The 19,134-nt window shown below is 42.8% G+C and overlaps 1 protein-coding gene across 2 annotated transcripts in view; it reads left to right on the top strand.

Annotated features, from left to right (window-relative positions):
- Window positions 1-19,134, top strand: part of ABCA1 (ATP-binding cassette, sub-family A (ABC1), member 1) — a 149,594-nt gene that overhangs the window by 75,299 nt on the left and 55,161 nt on the right. For both annotated transcript variants that reach the window (XM_011948232.1, XM_011948235.1), the window contains 4 exons: window positions 9,344-9,436; window positions 14,324-14,564; window positions 16,951-17,090; window positions 17,424-17,540. In XM_011948232.1, the coding sequence (XP_011803622.1) occupies window positions 9,344-9,436; window positions 14,324-14,564; window positions 16,951-17,090; window positions 17,424-17,540 (591 nt within the window). The remainder of the gene's footprint in view (window positions 1-9,343; window positions 9,437-14,323; window positions 14,565-16,950; window positions 17,091-17,423; window positions 17,541-19,134) is intronic.

Below are 19,134 nucleotides of genomic sequence, written 5' to 3'. Positions count from 1 at the left end.
TGGGCAGGTGAACTTTTCCTAACTTTCCCTTGGGTCCTTCCTAAAGCAGCATGTACCTTTCCCAGAGTAAGGACAGGGCCACTCTCCTGTCCCACAGAAACCTCCCATCTGTTTTGGACTGCAGGAAGGAGCCATAGTAGTGGACTAGCAAATTTTGGCCAGAGAGGTTGATTTGCTTCTGTTGTCAGGGTCCTCACTGATTGTATTTTTTAATTTTTTTTTATTGCTGCTGTAACAAGTCACCAAATACTTAGCAGTTTATAACCACATAAATTTATTATTTCACAAGGCCAGAAGTCTGGGTACAGCAGAGCGTACCTAGGTCTACTTCTTAGAGTCTCACAGGGCTGATATCAAGGTGTTTGTGGGGCTCTGTTTTTTAGGGGGACTCTGATGATGAATCTGCTTTGGAGCTTATCCAGGATATCAGCTGAATTCAGTCCCCTGCGGTTGTAGGACTGAAGTCCATTTCCTTGCTGACTGTAGGCAGGGGCTGGTTTTTGCTCCTAAAGGTTGCCGTTGTTCCTTCTTACGCTTTTCGCGTGACCCCTCTCCCACAAGTGGGTTGAGTGTCTCTCACACTTTAAATCTCTGACGCCTCCTGTCACATCTGAACTGTCTCCAGTCAGAGAAAGTTCTTTACTTTTAAGGGCTCAGGTGTTCAGTTTGGCCCCATTCACATAATCCAGGATAATCTCCTTATTTTGAGGTTCATAACTTTAATTACATCTACACAGTGCATTTGCCATGAAATGTGCATATTCACAGACTCCAGGATTAGGGTGTGGACATCTTTGCGGGGGATATGCAGCCTGCTACAGCTTTGTTGATGGGAAGGAATAGTTTAACATGTATTTGAAGTGTTCCCTCAGTGCCTTTGGCTTTTATTGACCTCTCTGCAGCTGTCCACTTTTTCTTGCCCATATTCAGAAAGTGACTGTAAAGCATAATAAGTGTTACCTATTAGGGTTTTTAATGTACAAACCAAACACAGGTGACTTTGGGAGCAGAACATCTCTGAACAAGGTATGAGACATTCATTGAAAAAAATCCATCAAATGTTTATTGTATGTCGGCTTTATACCAGCACTGTTCTAGGCACTGAAGTTCAACCACGAACAAGGCAGATGTGATGCACTTGGAGTTTTCATTCTAGTGGACACTGAGAACCAGGCTGAAGGCTGAGTCTGGGAATTTGAGGAATTCTTTGTAGGTCCTGGGTCTGCAGAGTGAGAGCTGTCCTCTCGTTCCAGTTTCACTGATGACCTCTCTACCAGCTCCCTCACGGCAGTCTTTGCCAACATGGACACTGTGGGCTGTAGTGGGAGGAATGTTGGGTTGAATGAGCTAGATTTGGGCTTTATCCTTGACTCACCATTGCCTCAGTGATGTGAAAATGGTGTGTGCTCCTTAAGGCTGGAAGTCCAGACATGCAGATTTATCTCCAACTCAATAACATGGGGGAAAAAAGGAAGTTGTTTTCATGGAACCAGTGGTTCCACAGAAACTGTCCACGTGTCTTCCAGTGTGCCCAGCACATTCCCACCAAGGTGGATCTTGGTTCATGAGAGAAGAAGGTAAAGTGAGGGTGCCCTGAGGCTCCCAGAAGACAAGTAATGTCACAGCTGGGCTGTGTATAGATCGAAGAAGCAGATGGATAAGGAGTGAACAAAGTCATCCTTGTCTTGAGGGGTCTTTATTTAGCTTCCTCTTGACTGTTATACAAGGACCCAGAATACAGATGGGGCTCGTTGCTACCTTCAGCCTCATGGCTTTTTAGGGCTAGATACTTCAACTTGTTACATGCAGTCCTTAAAGCGTCTGTATGGGTTTTTGCAGGAGAGAACACCTGCTCTTCGTGTTCTCCTGTCTGGAACCCAGACATGTTGGAAAGTATCAGATTTTGTTTGGCTTTGTGTGGTTTTACTGCCCACCTGTTGACTTGCTTCCTCCCAGCAAGCAGCCGCAGTCCTCATCGGGTGGTCATTGGTGGAATGACACACTGTGTAGATTTACTCTTCAGACTCTGTGTTCGCCTGATTCTTACGGGAAAAGAAGAGCGCTAGCTGGTAGATATAGCAATGTGTTAATATGACTGCTCAACTCCATTTACACAGACATTTTCACCGCAGTTATACTATTTCTTCACTGAAAATTGTTGCCATATCTAAGATACAGGTTTAATTTTTTCCTCTGAATTATGTGGTAGTAGATGTATTTAGCTATGTTTAAAAACAGCAAAAAATGAAGTGTTTGGATGCCTTAAACACATTTAATTTAAAAGTTAATATTTAGATTGTTGAATTATTTATTAAAAGTTTAGGATGTTCCTTAGAAAGTAATTTTATGATTTCCTATTTGAATAAAAAATATTAAAATGTTTCCCAGAGGAAATCTTTACTGTCATAGAAATCACCAGGAGATAGCGATGACTTCTGGCTGGTGATAGTCTTTGATTTGTGGTTTACTTGTTTTCAGTTTGAACTAAAACATACTAATCCCAGCCTGAGCTGGATTTTGCATGTGGGCAAAGTGAAGTAGACATTTGTATCTACTTTATGAAGACATTTAAAGGACATTTGAAATGTTTCAATGAACACATTGTAACATGCATTCCCAGGAGGAAAACAAAATTGTGTATTGTGTTGAAAATATTATTCCAATATATGTATACCCACTTCTCATTTTGTCATAGAATTCCTGAAAAATTTGAATGTAGATGAGATTTTTATAAATTGAAAATATTTTCAGTTGCATTTTAATTGCACAGATGTGTTTTCTACTTCTATTTGGCTGTGCCTCCTAATGCATTAGTAATATTATCTTCCAGTGTTCATTTTTGTGTAGTGATAATGGATTAACAAACACAGTCATTCACTTAGCAAACGTTTATTGAGCCCTAATCAGTGCCATGCTCTGGGCCAGGGAGGCAGTCATGTGCAAGGTCCAGCCCTCTCTGTTTTTGTCCTGGTTGGGGAATGGGTGGGACAGACCAGGAAAGGAGCAGCTGCTGTATAGAGCAGCTCTGCTGGGTGCGATACAGGCCCTGAGGGGGCCTCCTACTGCGGTCTTTCCAGTCAGAAAAGAAGCATCCTCTAAGTGGGGACCTAAAGAATGGATGTCAGCCAAGTAGAGAACAGGGAGTAGAATGTTCCAGGTAGAGGACATAGTATATGCATTGGTCCAGAGAGGAGAGGGAAGAGAAGGTGGCATTTAGGGGAACTGTACCTAATCGAGATAGTTCAGCATGGGGAAGAAATAGCTGTGGGGAGTTTGATGAGAAGAAGGAATGATGAGATACAATGCTGCAGAGGTGGGCAAAGATCGGCTGAGGCAGGTCTTTCTTCATGAGCCGTGTGAGGATATAGGGCCTGATTCTCAGAGCAAGGGGAGCCATTAAAGGCTCCACAGGCTGAGTGACTTGATGAGGTGAATATGAAACAGAGCATTTCTGTGAATGTGAATGGTCTTTGCAGCAGAACTCACATTACTCCATCTTTCATCTACTCATGCACTTCTCCCTTCTTTTTCATTTTTCTTCTAGAAACACTTACTGGGTATCTAATTAAGTGCCCAGAACTGTGCTGCATACTGAGTTGAAATAAGACACCGTCTCAAAGATTAAAGCCAAATTGACTTTGCCAGCTTATAGCCTTTAAACAATTTTTCAGTCCTTCTCGACTTAACTCATAAGCTAATGAGGATGGAAAGAATATAATGAAGCCATCTCTTAGACCCAGAAAGAATGGGGCACAACAGCCTTTGTCTTTCTGGGGCCAGTGTCGCAGAATGTCATGCTTTTAGGAAACGTTGTATATTGTGATTAACACATTTTGCGGAAGTGGGTGGGAGCTTTCGAATAATAACAATAAGCATTTGTGCATTCTTCCTGTAATGACATTGTAGTTATGATCTAACTGTAATGAGTTATGATCTGAAAATATTGAGTCATACATGAATTCCTGTTAGCTTAACTCAGAAAATATAGTCCCTCACTAAAGGTTTTATTTTCCTTCTTTTTCCCATTTCCTTTACTTCATATAAGAAAGTCACTTGCCTCCTGGGTGCAGTGGAGACCTGTACGAGTTCATAGCCAAGAGAATGTTTTTGGTTAGAAAAATAATAGTAGGAATTCCAAGCTGTGACTTGCTTATGGAAGCTCTTTGGAAATAGGATTTGGCAGGTTATGTCTGCCTTCATCAAGTAAAGCGTGAGCAGGAGACCACAGTTAATAGTAGGTGCAGACACATGATTCTCAGGCTGTATTTTGTGGTCTAGTTTCAAGGCATGAATTCTTTGCTGGGGTTAATTTTATTCAAGGAAGTTACCTGTCTGTTAGATCTGATACGTGCTCAGGCCAACATAGATTCTTTACCCTTCCTTTCTTCCTGCTCAACTATCCTTCCTCTTTTATCTTTTCATTGAATTGAAAAGAAAATTATTAAATAGTTTCAACATGAAAAAAGGTACAGAGAATAACATAAAGATCACTTCTGGCCAGGCGTGGTGGCTCCTGCCTGCAATCCCAGCACTTTGGGAGGCCGAGGCAGGCAGATCACTTGAGGTCAGGAGTTGGAGACTACCCTGGCCAACATGGTGAAACACCGCCACTACCAAAAATACAAAAATTAGCCAGGCATGGTGGCATGCACCTGTAATCCCAGCTGCTTGAGAGACTGAGGCAGGAGAATTGCTTGGATCCGGGAGGGGGAGGTTGCAGTGAACTGAGATCACACCACTGCACTCTAGCCTGGGTGCCAGAGTGAGACTCCATCTCAAAACAAACAAACAAAAACACTCCTGTAACATCATCCATCATTTTGCCATGCTGACTCCAGGTTCTATTTAAGAAATAAAACATTACAGGTACAGCTGATGCCACCTCTGTTTCCCTAGCTCTTTCTTCAAAGATAACTCCTGTCTTGCAGTTGGATGTTTTCTTACATTTCATGTATACTTATACTTACATTCTATGAATAACACTATTTGGTACTGGCCTAAATGTGTTCACATTGTGTAAGTGTGCATATTGGCCTGTCACTTCATTCGGAATTATGTTCTTGAGATTTATCAGTGTTGATACATGTGGAATCTGGTTAATTTTTGCCATAGTATTCTATTTTTATACTAAACTTTAAAAAATCCATGCTTCTAGTCTTTGGCTTATTTTTTCAGGTTATGGTATGTTTTGTTGCACAGAAAAGTAAAATTAAGTCATGAGCAAATATCTGGATAATCCAAGCTTTCAACTTGATGCTGAATTTGAATCATCTGTGTTTTGTTAACCCTGTGATATCAATCTATGCCTGATTGTGTAACTCCAACCAATATTCCTTTGAAAATGGAAATTTGTTTGTACGACTACAGATTGCCGATATTATTAGTGAATACTGGGCACTTAATCTCAAATAAATAACTAGTTTAAAAAGGATTCTAACCATGGCGTTGATTGTTCTACCATATTACTTATGGGTGGGTTGAGCCGATGTTTCTGTTAGAGACCAAAACCAAAAACAGTCAAGTTAAACAAGCAATCAAACCCAACATACAGACTACTGATAAGGAGGTCATATCATAAGATATGGCATTGAATTGGTGTCTGCTAATGTAAAGGTCTGATGCCCACAGCAAATTTAACAGGGACCTATGTTTACATCCATGGTCAACTACATTCCCGGGTTAAACAGTCAGGCTGTAGGCCGTGCTGTGTGCCTGGAGTTTTGCTGAAGTGTGGGGCTTTTAAGACAAGAAGAATAAGCTTGCTCCAGAGTTAAGAAATGTACACTAAAAATCCTAAAGATGTTGGAAAAACTATTGCCCTTGAAGATTTAAATTTATTCAGATGGAGAAGACACATGTTGTAAAAACAACAGACCCATTCACTGATTTGTACCCTTGAGGAGACAGATGACTGGTAATGGTGACAATGGGTGAATGTTGGGTTTGGGGTTTTTAGAAACATCTGCACTTGGTGACTACTGTATCTAATTGGTGTGATAAACCTGGCACCCCATGTGTTTGGCACCATCTTGGATCCTACTCAGGGCCAGGTGAACTGAGTGGCCTCTTCACTGCTTCAGAGTCTGAAGCAGATTATAGTATGTGGACCAGACACAGAATGTACCACGAAGCACATTGGCGCAAAGCATACTGGGAAGGGAGACTTTGTGAATGTCGTGCTGGTTCTCAAACCTCAGCGCTCAAAAGAATCTCCTGAGGATTCCTGGATCACACTCTTAAACTTCTCATCCAGTAGGTCTCAGGTGGCTGAGAATCTGCTTTTTTTTTTTTTTTTTTTTTCTGAGACCGAGTCTCACTCTGATGCCCAGGCTGGAGTATATTGGTGCCATCTTGGCTCACTGCAACTTCTACCTCCCAGGTTCAAGCAGTTTTCCTGCCTCAGCCTCCCTAGTAGCTGGGATTACAAGCACATGCCACCACGCCCAGCTAATTTTTATACTTCTAGTAGAGAGGGGGTTTCGCCATTTTGGCCAGGCTGGTCTTGAACTCCTGACCTCAGGTGATCCACCCACTTTGGCTTCCCAAAGTGCTGGGATTACAGGTGTCAACCACCATACCTGGCCTGAATCTGCATATTTAACAAGCACCACAGGTGATTCCGATACAGTAGCTCCCCAAACCTCATGGTGTTAGGGAATCCCAGTCATTCACAACTCTGCCATGCTTTTGGTCATATTCAAGTGCAGCTGGTACCATTTTTAGTTAATATATTTTTTAAATAAAGTCACTTCTTTTGGATAATTAAATTTAATTACAAGGGAAGCTATACCACTGCTGTAAAACCATCACCTGCTTTAAAGAGAAGGTGCATAATGAATATACATTAAGATAAAAATGTGTATGTCTGTGTGTGTGCACATATAAGCATACACATACCTATCATAGGGAATGAGTTTTCCTTCAGGTTTTTCAACTTAAATGTCAACTTTGAGGTCAGTTAATATGTGTAAGATATATATGTGTATATATGTCTATACGTATAAGCCTATACATAAATACATAGATGAATACATATAGTATATCTCTACACAACCTATTATGCATATCATGTATATTTCATCCACTTAGTATTATCTTTTATTTTGCAGTTTGGCAAATGCTCAGTAAAAGAAAAGGATTAGAAGGGGAGAAAGGCATTTTATCCCAAGCCTTCAGGAATTAGGATGAGGATGTCTTCACCTTGCGGTGAGGAGTAATTATACTATTAGAGACAGCACATTGGAGTATGGCTGATGTGCTGTGTGATGGTAGTTGTAGTCTCTGCCTAGCAGAGGAAGGACATTTCAATAGAAGAAAAAGTTCAAGACCTTGCCGAGAAACAGAGAAAGGATTTTTGTCTTTTTAAGAACTTGAAAACCCTGTTTGCAGACAAAAGCCCTCCAGTTTTGGCAGTAAACTTTCATGCAAGGGAAGAAAAAGGCAGGGGATGACATTGTTGACAATTGTGAGCACTTACCATGCGCCAGGCACTGTGCGAGGGGCTTTGTACATATCCTCTAGTTTTAGTGCTCATAAAAACTCTGTGATATGTGCACAGCATTTTAAACTTTGCTGTATAGTTGAGAAAATGGAAGGATGGGGAATTTGAGTCATTTGCCCAGGGTTCTATAGCTACCCCAGGTTCCCGTGACTGGAGAATTGGGGCACAGGGTAGCAGAGGAGAGTGAGTGACAAGAATCCTAAGAATCTTATCTCCATTCAGTCTTTATAAAAGAAGTGGATTAACTACCACATTTTGTTTTTGCTTAAATTTACATTACGTCAATCGGGCATTTCTTGTTTTGTCCTGGGTTTGTTTTGTTTTTGCTATACAGTCTTGAACATCTGTCATCTTGTAGGCCTAATGTTAAACACAAAAACACTTTACCTCCTATAGCTTTCAATTAAGATCTCTCAGTTTGTGTTTGTAATAGTTTTTCAGGCATATTCTCCGTAGGTTCGGCTTCTAGTGTGTTAACCTTTAATTATGAAGTGAACCCAAAGAGAGAAAGTAGAAACAAAACACCTCACCTGTTTTTTGCTCATGAATTACTTTCTATGGAAGGAACAATCATGAACACCTCTGTGTATCACAGAGGTCTACATGAGTCTGGAATTTAAGGGAGATCACGTGGGTCCCTTTGAGGACTGTGAATATGGGAATACTGGGACTCTGGTGAAGAACCCGTTCCAGAAGAGATGAATCAGCTGGACAAGTTCTTTCATAAAACCTTTAGGTAGGTTTTCTCAGAAATGCACATTCAGGATTATGCTTGCATATTGTGATGATCAGAATGATACTCAATCCCTTCTGCATTTGGAGTTCTCTTTAAAAGAAAACATCCCAGGCTGCTATTTCTCAAGAGATAGTGAGTCCCAGCCACTTCTAGACATTTTCTTGTGTAGTCTACATTATAATTTCACAACAGTCTCTGATACTACAAATGTCAAAATAGCCCAACCTTCTCTAAACTTCAGAGATGTCTGATATGATATTGAATAAAACAATGCTCATAGAAACATCAAGAAAGGTGGATTGTCCCTGGATACGTTTTTCCTACTTGACAAATAAGAATGATGAAACTGACTCATGTTTTTTTCTCTTTGGAAACCTGAACACTCAGAACCCAACTTGAGGCTCCTCAGCTATAGCAATTCTGACTTCATAATTTGTAAATTGTTGTTCTTTTTTTTCTTTAGCTTATGCTTTCTGCCCTAATTTATCTTTTCCCTGTTCTAATGAATTATTGTCCTATATCTGCTATGCAGTTAGGTGACTTATAACAGCAATTAAATATATGAATTGGTACATACAAAGATTTGACTAAAACTTGATGTAAAACTAAGTGTTCTACGTTAAATTTCCAGTGTTAGAAACAGTGCTGACTTGAACAGAGTGACAGAATTCCATCTTTCCCTATTTTTGACAGCTTTCAACTTTATATTTTCTTCCTTTCTTGTGAGCCATCATTAACTTGTTTCTCAAAGCCATTCCCGTATTACCTATCTTGCGGACTCAGACAGATTTGGGAATTTGCGGTCGGAGTTGTATTGGACACACCCCCCCAGCCCACATGAGATCCTTTTTATCTATTACATAGTAACTAGTTTTAAGTACAATATTCCTGCTTCATTTAAAACCATTAATCAAACAATGAGTTTGAAAATAAACGAAATGCAAACTTACAGTTAGAAATAATTGTAGTGTCTAGTTTTGGTTAGGAGTCGGTTTCTTGTTTGTTAAACTCAAGATTGTGAAGAGTTTTAATTCACTTGTTTATTTCCAATAGAGATTTCAGGTTTACATTTGAACTCAAAAACAAAGTTTTCTTTCTCATTACAGAGAGGACTAAACTCTACATCTCCCCTCCCGAGCAAGGAGCTGGCGGAAGCCACAAAAACATTGCTGCATAGTCTTGGGACTCTGGCCCAGGAGGTAAGTTGTGTCTTTCCAATACCAGAAAGCAGACCGTTCGCTGTATCATTTTTTTCATTCCTGAGTTTGGCAAGAGGTCCTTTGGATTTGAATATCGCATGGGATGTAATATCAATTTTTGAAGTATAAGTGATGTAAAAAATAATGTTTTGATTTCCTTATTTTAGAAATGAAGCAACCAAAACTCATAGATGTCTCAGAGCTAATTAGTTAGTGGCTAACAGCTGGATATTTAGTTTAGACCCTTCTCCCTTTTTTCTCTTTGCCCCTAGGTAATCATACATTTGTAAAGAGGAGAATTATCTCTGTCACCACCCATGCACTGCTTTTGTCTGACCAGCAACTTCTTCATATTGCTTCTTCAGTAGCAAGGCCAATCATTTTACCAACACACATGCTTGCTAACTAACGGGAATAACGTGGTACCCCTATTTCAGCCCTTTCCCTTGTGGGCATCTGGCTTCTGAGGTTCAGCTGTGGGAATATGATCTCTTAATGAACATTAAGTTGAGTTTGCCTTTTAGGTCCACATGTCAACAAATATATCAGAGTAATCTCTGTCCTAGGATCAGAGGGCCTGTAGGCACTTGTGAAAGCAGTTAGCTCTGACTCCCAGTCAGTGCACACTCCACTTTTCTGACTCCCAGCCTTGTTTCAAATTAGACTTGGAAGCGACGAACTGTCTGGTGTCTCCCTGCATGAGAAGCTGAGCCAGGGGGCAGTGGTCACAAACAATACAGACTTGAACTTATAGGACATTGGAAAATAATAATTTGTGGGGAAATTGTCTCAGACTTGGTCCACCCTTATTTTTAGCTGCTTCTCTAATTCATTTTTTCCTTTTTTGGTGTTTGTATCTAACCTACCCATTTTTTGGTGCTTGCATCATGTTTTCAAATATCAAAATGAACTTTATGTTTTCTAACAATGAGAGTATTGCCTGTTCATTGTGGAAAATGCAGAACACTTGGAAAATACCAAAAATGCTGAGATTAAACACTTTTGACCCGTTAGTGTATTTCTTCCTGTCCTGTTCTATTTTCTTTCTTTGAATTCTGCTCAGGTATTTCTGACTGAAGAGGTTTGACTTTTGGGTTCCCTTTCCAGAGGAGAAGCCTTCTTTCAGCTTGCCATTTGTTACCCTGGTTATGAAGGCTTGTGACCTTTTTTACTAGGTAGAGAAGCTGGACCAACTAGGGTTTTTCCAGAGGGAGAATGAAAAGGATAAACTGTTTTGTAAGTCTGTAGCTATTTCTCTAGGGCCCGGTTAGCTGACATTGACATGCCTTGCCTTGCTCTGCAGATGCCCTCCCAGCCCTCTGTCCCTTGTTCATTTCTGGCCTTAGAGAAAGCAAAGCAGAGGCTGTAATGGGGGAGGATGCCTCTAAACTCAGGGTTTGGTTACAGCTGTTTTCACTTACATCACTGGCCCTGTTTTTTTTTTTCTGGCATTAAAAAAAAAAAACTTGGAAACAGGTGATGTCCCCATTGCTGATGTGCTGGAGACTCTCCAGGTGAACAATATACATTTTTCTTGGCAGCTGCTTCTTGTGCACTGCTTGCTCCTGGTCCAGGACAAGCAAGGACCATCTGCTTCTTTCAATAGAACACCTCCAAGTCCCTTTGATCACAAGTTACTCATTGTCTAACTTGCTATTTCTGTGAGACAAATGGGAGAAGATCAGTAAATGCCCTTGTGCATCCAGTCAGTGTGTGGAAAGTTGATAATTTTGACCAAAGCACAACCCTTGAAAGGAAAAGAAAAAGGGAGTGAATGTCTTCTGAGGAGCTGCCTTGGTTCAGGCAGTGTCGCCTATTTCCTTGTATACTCCACATGACAAACCTGAGTGGGTCTCATTGTGTCCATTTTGCAGATGGCACCAAGGCTCAGAAAAGTTAGGCAACTTTTCCAGTCACCCAGTGAGTTAATTGACAGAACTGGGATTCGAACCCAGAATTGTTGGATTCCAAAGCCTGTGTTGTTGCCTGCTTCATGAAAAACTCCAGTAGCAACTGGAATAGAAAGGAGACCCTTCCAAGAAAGAAAATATGCACTAGCAGAACCTGGAAATTGGGAGGAAATGAGGACTTGGGGAATAAGATGAATGAAAGCTGACATGAGTTTCACATCTGGGTGATGGGAAGGGAGGACAGGGAGGCAGCATCTCAGATGTCCACCCAGCACCGACCAGCTGCCTGGCATTGCTAGGTGTTGGGGACTTAGCAGTGAACATGCTAACTTCTCTGCTCTCTTGGGGCACATATGGAGTGAGAGACAGAAACAAACAGGTCAGTGTACAATGCCACAGAAGGGATATATGCAGTGAAGAAAAAGCAGGGTAAGGGGGATAGAGCATGAGAAGGTGCTATTTTAAAGGGGGTAATTAGGGAAGCCCTCCTGTGACAGTTGAACCTGAAGGAGATGACAGCATGTCTGTGGAGAGGGAAGGAAACTCCAAGCAGGAAGAATGGCAGATACAAAGACATTGATGCTAGAGCATGCCTAAGGAATGTGTTTAAGGACCAGGGAAAGTAAGCAAGTGGTGCAGGGAGGAGAGGAGCTCAGAGCAGGAGGAGGTGAGTGCCATACAGGCCTGGCAAGACTTTGGATTCCTGCTGGGTGAGATGGGAATCCAGTGGAGGGTTGAGGGAGGGGGACATGGTGTGATCTAGAGTTTAGACTGTTTACACTCTGGTTGTTGGATTGAGAAGAGACTGGGATGGGGGAATGGGAGGACAAAGGACACTGTGCTGGACTGAGAAAGCAGTAAGTCAGTTTCATTCATTCACTCAACTGATGATGTTCAAACACCACCATCATCTGTGGGCTAAAGGATGAAGAGCCATCCCTCCCTGAGAGTCAGGGAGCCCTTCCCAGATAAAGACTGGAGTGTGAGCTGAGGTGTAGGAGAAAGAGTAAGAGTTTGCCCCTCAAACGGGTGCTGGGAAGAGCCAATAGTTTGGAATAACTCAGTAATTTATGGTGCTTCTTTAGAAAGATTTGCTGGCTTTATGTGGGAAGAAATTTGTTTTTTTGATTGGGGAGTGGTGGGATGGTGGTGAGGCTGCCTTTGGAAAGAAGTGAGTGCTTTGACTCACTATTGTTTAAAAATCTCTAGGGCTGTTACAGGTTATGAAGAGATAAAGTTGGGAAAAGCTGTCCACCTCACCTAATTGGGTTCTTGTGGAGTGTGCTAGATGCACCCTCTCTGGAGAAAAAAAATCCTTGTGGCCTCTGACCCACCTCTGGAGAGCCTAGTTCCCATCGGGAGGCAGAAGGCAAAGCTTAGGACCTAGAGAGTGCTGGACCACGCCACTTACAGGAACCAGCAGGCTGTGAGGTTGAAAGCTAGGCACATAGGGCTTTCCAGGCTGGGTGCAGGGCCTCGTGGCCCCTCTCCTCTGTGCTCTATAGCTCAGTCTTCCCAGGTGATGTGAACATGCAGTGACATTTCAAGGAATGCAGGGATTTATTAATGATTTATTGTGAAATGTTTGGAAATACAAAGTGCTCTATAAATATTTCATAATAGCATTGGGGCCGAGAACTCCACAAAGTGCCGGAATACATTTCTATGTAAGACAGAGCGCCGCCGCCCAGCTCATTGATGTTTGTTGAGTGGCAGTCAGACGCACCCCTGGCTGCCTGGGGTTTCTGACTCACCCTGTTGGAGCTGTTCTCTGCAGGGCACCCTTATGTGTGGCATAGGATTTATGCCTCACCACACACTGTTTTAGCTTTCTTGTCTTGATGATGAATAGAGGGCAGTGTCCAGACCATAGTATAAGCATCTACTGCTCCCCAAGTCTACCAAAACCAAGCCAAGTTGTGTCTCAGCGAGCTCCATGAAAGATGGAGAAGTTGAGCACTCAGAGACATGGTGTGACCTTTCAAAGACTGTAAGCTGATGAGGAACATAGCTAGGGTTCAGACTTGAGTTTTTCTTTTTTTTTTTCTCTCTTTCTTTCTTGTTTTTGAGACGGAGTCTTGCTGTTGCCACCCAGGCTGGAGTGCAGTGGCGCTCTGCTCACTGCATCGTCTGCCTCCTGGATTCAAGTGATTCTCCTGCCTCAGCCTCCCTAGTAGCTGGGATTACAAGCACATGCCATCCACGCCCAGCTAATTTTTGTATTTTTAGTAGAGAGGGGGTTTTGCCATGTTGGCCGGGCTGGTCTTGAACTCCTGACCTCAGGTGATCCACCCTCTTCAGCCTCCCAAAGTGCTGGGATTACAGGTGTGAGCCACCGCGCCTGGCCTAGACTCGAGGTTTTCACCTTAGGCTTTTCCATTGCCTGACACTTTACTGAGACCGAGATAGGGAACTTCACATACAGTACCTTTTCTCCCAAGGGGGACAGGGCTACTCAATTTCCACACTGGAGTTCGAGGAGTTTTAGAAGTGAGTCAGTTATCGAGGCTGAGAGCAGTTCCTGATAGGCTCAACAACACTCAGATGTAGCTGTTCAGAGAAAGCATTCTCATCTATAAACTGGAAGATAATCCCAGTGAAACAAAGCCCAGCTCCAGGGGCTTCACTAACTCCAGGCTGTGCTTCTCAAACTTTAGTGAGCATAGGAATCACCTGGGCATCTTGTGGCGCTGTAGATTTGAATTCTGCAGGTTGGCGGAGGGGTCTCAGAATCTGCATTTCCAACAGTGTCTCCAGTAATGCTGATGCTGCTCGTCCCTGGACCACAGATTAGGTAGCCAGGTTCTGGCAAGCTCATGCCAAGGCTTTGAGATGACATCTGACAAAATATGTTCTGGGACATGGCTTTTGAGAGGTCAAGAAAATAAGATGTTTCTTTCTCTTCTCATCCTAAACCCTTGCACTGCCCTTTTCTCCCTTTCCCTACCCGCCTTTTTCTCTCCATCCCTGACGCCAGCTGTTCAGCATGAGAAGCTGGAGTGACATGCGACAGGAGGTGATGTTTCTGACCAATGTGAACAGCTCCAGCTCTTCCACCCAAATCTACCAGGCTGTGTCTCGTATTGTCTGCGGGCATCCCGAGGGAGGGGGGCTGAAGATCAAGTCTCTCAACTGGTATGAGGACAATAACTACAAAGCCCTCTTCGGAGGCAATGGCACTGAGGAAGATGCTGAAACCTTCTACGACAACTCTACAAGTGAGTGTCTGTGCAGACCCCAGACCTGTCCCTAACCACATCCCTACCTTAGTTCTGGCCTTGGCCTGTGTTGTCTCCTCCCTCTGTAGCAGCGTTAGATGTCTGCATGCCCATTTACCCACCAGACTGAGCTCCCCCTGGAGGAGAGAGGCTTCTCTTGATTAGCTACCTGTCCCCAGTACTCTGAATGCAGCCTGGCACTTCTCAGGTGCACAGTAGTGTTTATCAATGGAATGAATGATTGGCAGGCAGCCTCCTGGTTTTCTGGGGGATGTAGAAAGGTGGCTTCCAGAGTAGTCAAGAATGAGATAATGGCAGAGGGAGAAATCCTGCAAGATCTCACTTATATATGGAATATATATAAGGTGTACAAAGTGTCAGTTTCACATGATGAATAAGTTCCTGAGATCTGATGTACATTGTGATGACTATCGTTAGTAACACTTGTATGGTATACTTGAAATTTGCTAAGAGAGTAGATCTGAAGTGTTCAGACTACACAAAAAAGGTAACTATGAGGTGATAGATTTATTAACAGCTTGATTGTGGTGATCCTTTCACAGTGTATACAGAAAACATCACATTGTATACCTTAAATATATACAGTTTTTGTCAGTTATCACTCAAAAAAGCTGGAAGAACATTTTTAAAAAGGATGATATACTGGTTTTAATATTACCATCGAGATAAGCTTTATAATAACATAAAAAGAAATAACAGTAATGATAGTAGCAACAACAACAACAAAAAAACTAACATTTAAGTAGAATTTCTTATGCACTATGCATTCTGTTTAAGTTATCTCATTTTACCCTCATGATAACCCTGTAGGGAAGATTCTTTAACCCCACATTTCATAGGCTCAGAGAGGTTAAGTGCCTTGGTCAGAGCCACATCAGAGTTAATCCACAAGAGCCGGGATTCAAGCCCAAATCTGCCTGGATCTATGCTCTCTAAAATAACTGTTAGTGGTGTTGTGTGTGTTCTCACAGTCAGACATTTGATCTGCTCTTTGTTTCTCATTCTTAGCTGCAAGGCAGTGTTAAAGAACCTTGTATCTCCATATCCACTCCCCACACTTAAGCACTTTTGTGGGCACATGTGCCATATGCCTGGTGGCAGCAGGGATCCAGTGTTACAGTTTTAGGCAATGGTATCCTTTTCCTTGAAAACTTGATGCAGGTGAACCTTTCTCCATTTCCAACCACAGGTGTGTCTTTCAGACACTGAGTGAGGCGGGTTTTGTAACACAAGAACCTTTTCTTCTCTGGAGTAAAGCACTCCAGACATTTGCAAATTGCTTTACAAGCCCGAAGAGGGTGGGATTGTAGGCAGCTTTAATGAAATCCCATCTTCTCCTGTCCCCCAGTTTGCGAGTTGACCCAAGGAAGCCTTCATTTCCATGACAGACATAATTGTGAGGACAGCCTCATTAAAAAAAAAAAAAAAATTCTATTATCTTTCCAGCATATAGAGGACACTTAGTATCTAAAAAACCCTGAAAAACTTAGAATGAATTTTTAAAAATCAGGGATCGTGCTGGATAATCAAACCCATTTGCCTGTTACGACTTTTGTATTTGGGTTTTTGTTAAGTGTACATATACTGGCTTATGTTAATCAAAGAGAATTTTTTTTTTTTTTTTTTTTTGGGAGACGGACTTTCGCTCTTGTTGCTCAGGCTAGACTGCAGTGGCACCATCTCGGCTCACTGCAACCTCTGCCTCCTGGGTTCAAGCGATTCTCCTGCCTCAGCCTCATGTGCCACCATGCCCAGCTAATTTTGTATTTTTCGTAGAGATAGGGTTTCTCCATGTTGGTCAGGCTGGTCTTGAACTCCCAGCCTCAGGCGATCTGACCGCCTTGGCCTCCCAAATTGCTGGGATTACAGGTGTGAGCCATGGCACCCTGCCCCAGATTTTGGTTTTTGCTTGAAAACTGAGGGCTAAAGTCAGCCTTCTGGTTGCCTCTCAAGAGTTAGTTTAAATGTTGGTCATGTTGTCAGTGAAAACAGTGGCAAGGCTGTCATGAGAATGTGAATCTGGAGTTGTGAGGGCTTGTGCTTTGTGAAAACATTTTTCCAGATCAGCTCAGTTGTGAGTTATCCATCATTGATGTTATAATGAGCTCTGATTATTTATCAAGCTGCATTCTTTACAGATAATATCTCAGTTTAATCTGAGGTAATCTCCACATCTCTCAAAATAGATGTTATGAATTTTACTTTTACAGAGGAGCCAACTGAGGGTCAGATAAGTTACTTATTATATGACTGTTAGTGGTAGAGCTGGAATTTGAACTCAGAACTGTCTGGCTCCAAAGCCCTTGTAAGTTTCTATCAGTGTATGACCATGTATGTGAGCATTTGTCTCTCCTATTCTTTGTAGCTCCTTACTGCAATGATTTGATGAAGAATTTGGAATCTAGTCCTCTTTCCCGCATTATTTGGAAAGCTCTGAAGCCTCTGCTTGTTGGGAAGATCCTGTATACACCTGACACTCCAGCCACAAGGCAGGTTATGGCTGAGGTAAGCTACCTGCAGCCCAAGACTCCTTCCCCACAATCTTCCCAGAACTGGGGGCAAAAAACTCAAGGTAGCTTCAGAGGTGTGCACTAAGTGTTTTTATGGCTCTTCTGGGATTCCCAGAGTGAAAACCTCAAGTCTGATGCTGACCAGAGCTGGGCCAGCTCCCCAGCCCTAGGTATAGAATCATAGTTATAAGCAGGCATTTATTGGCGATGGGGGAGGATTGGCACAGGGCTGCTGCGATGGGGTATCTTTTCAGGGAGGAGCCAAAGCGCTCATTGTCTCTGCTTCTCCTCCTTTTTCTGCGGTCCCTGGCTCCCCACCTGACTCCAGGTGAACAAGACCTTCCAGGAATTGGCTGTGTTCCATGATCTGGAAGGCATGTGGGAGGAACTCAGCCCCAAGATCTGGACCTTCATGGAGAACAGCCAAGAAATGGACCTTGTCCGGGTGAGTGTCCCTCCTATTAGTAACATGCGCCTGCTTGATACTGGAGAGGTGAGTTTCTGGTCACTTTCCCAGGTGTGACTGAGGTGAAAATTCTTTCAGTTTATCTGGCTGGGGGAATGTAGTGAGCATAGGTAAAGTCACAGGGCACCACCTCTCCAGAAGTACAGGCCATGGTGCAGAGAAAATATTGTGCATATCAGCATCCATGCCACTAGTGGTCAAATAGCAGTTTTCTGCTATTTGAAGTAGAGTTGGGTAATTGTAGGGCCCTGACTATTTTCATTTTTGGCTGCGGCCTCTCAGCCAGCCACAGCATCTTCTTTACCTCCCTTTGTCTTGGTAGGTTTTGGAAAGAGGTGTGGGAGCAAAAGCATCATGTTACATGTAGACTGGCCTGAGAGACTCATTCTCAGAGCACTGTGTGAATGATGAGCTGCTGTTATTGTGTGGAGGGGAAATGCACTTAATGCTTCAGAGCCACTTGAAAGGGGTAAGTGCTCTAGAGACAATTGGACTGAAATGCGGAGCAGGCTGAGCAAGAACAGAATGTCTCCCTTCCCTGAGCCTGAGTGCTGTTTAATCTCATCTTCCTGCCTTGGGCTGAGTCAGAGAATCATTAGACTATTTCCTATTTCCATGGTGAGGGAGGCCTCTTCCTTTTGTCTCTGCTCCCCTTAAAAAGCAGGCGAGGATTTTGCCAGGTTTTTTGTTTTGAACCTTATTGACTTTAAGGACAGCTGGGTTTTAGAGGCTGTACCTACCTGGAGGGAACACTTCCGAAGTTTAGTACTATTCCCTGATCTGCTGGGAGGCAGGTTACTGAGGAAGTCCCTTTAAAAACAAAGGACTTTATGCTGAGAAAAGCATGAACGATGATTTGTATGAATTCACTCTGACTAATAATAATAGCTCATGCCATTCAAGTGTAGGTTTCTCCACTAAAGGAGGGTTGTATGATCTAGTCCCGTAGACCTGAGTGTGGTTTCAGGCCTTTTCTCCCTGATCTTTCTCTTGGAATTCATATTTCTACTAGTTGGACTTTTTCTCTTTGTCTGGCTCGCAGAGGATGATAGGAGGCCCTGTGAAGTGACTCAGTGAGTTTTGATTTGTGGGCAAATAGATGCTTCCCTAGTCTAAAATTGAGAGCTTGCCTTAGATGCACCAACTGTTCACAAGTTCCCAGTTCTTAGAGGACAAGACCCTTGTAAACATGGCAGTGGCATTCATTAGGAGTCTAGCTGGGAAAATCAAGTGTGTGTGCTTGGAAATGAGGGAGCTGGGGCTGGAGAGAAAGGCATGGGCATGCCTTGGAGGGACTTGTGTGTCAAGCTGAGGACCTTTACTTTAAGCTCTAGGGGACCAGGCAAGGGGACATGTAGATACATTACTCTGATGGGGTGGATGAATTGAAGGATGAGGGAAGAATAAAGGCAGAGACCAGGAGGAGGTTCTCCAAGTGGCCAAGGCATAAAGCAAGAAGTAAGGCCTGGTGATTGCTTAGTTGTGGAACAGTGAAAGAGAGGGAGGCATCAAAGCAAGTCTTGATTTCTGGATGGATGAATGGTAGGGATGTCCAGTAGGCCAAGGGCTACGG

The sequence above is a fragment of the Colobus angolensis genome, unplaced genomic scaffold (assembly GCF_000951035.1).
Source record: "Colobus angolensis palliatus isolate OR3802 unplaced genomic scaffold, Cang.pa_1.0 Scaffold276, whole genome shotgun sequence".
Taxonomy (NCBI): domain Eukaryota; kingdom Metazoa; phylum Chordata; class Mammalia; order Primates; family Cercopithecidae; genus Colobus; species Colobus angolensis.
The sequence above is the reverse complement of the archived record's forward strand: the minus strand, read 5'-3'. Positions and strand labels throughout refer to the sequence as shown.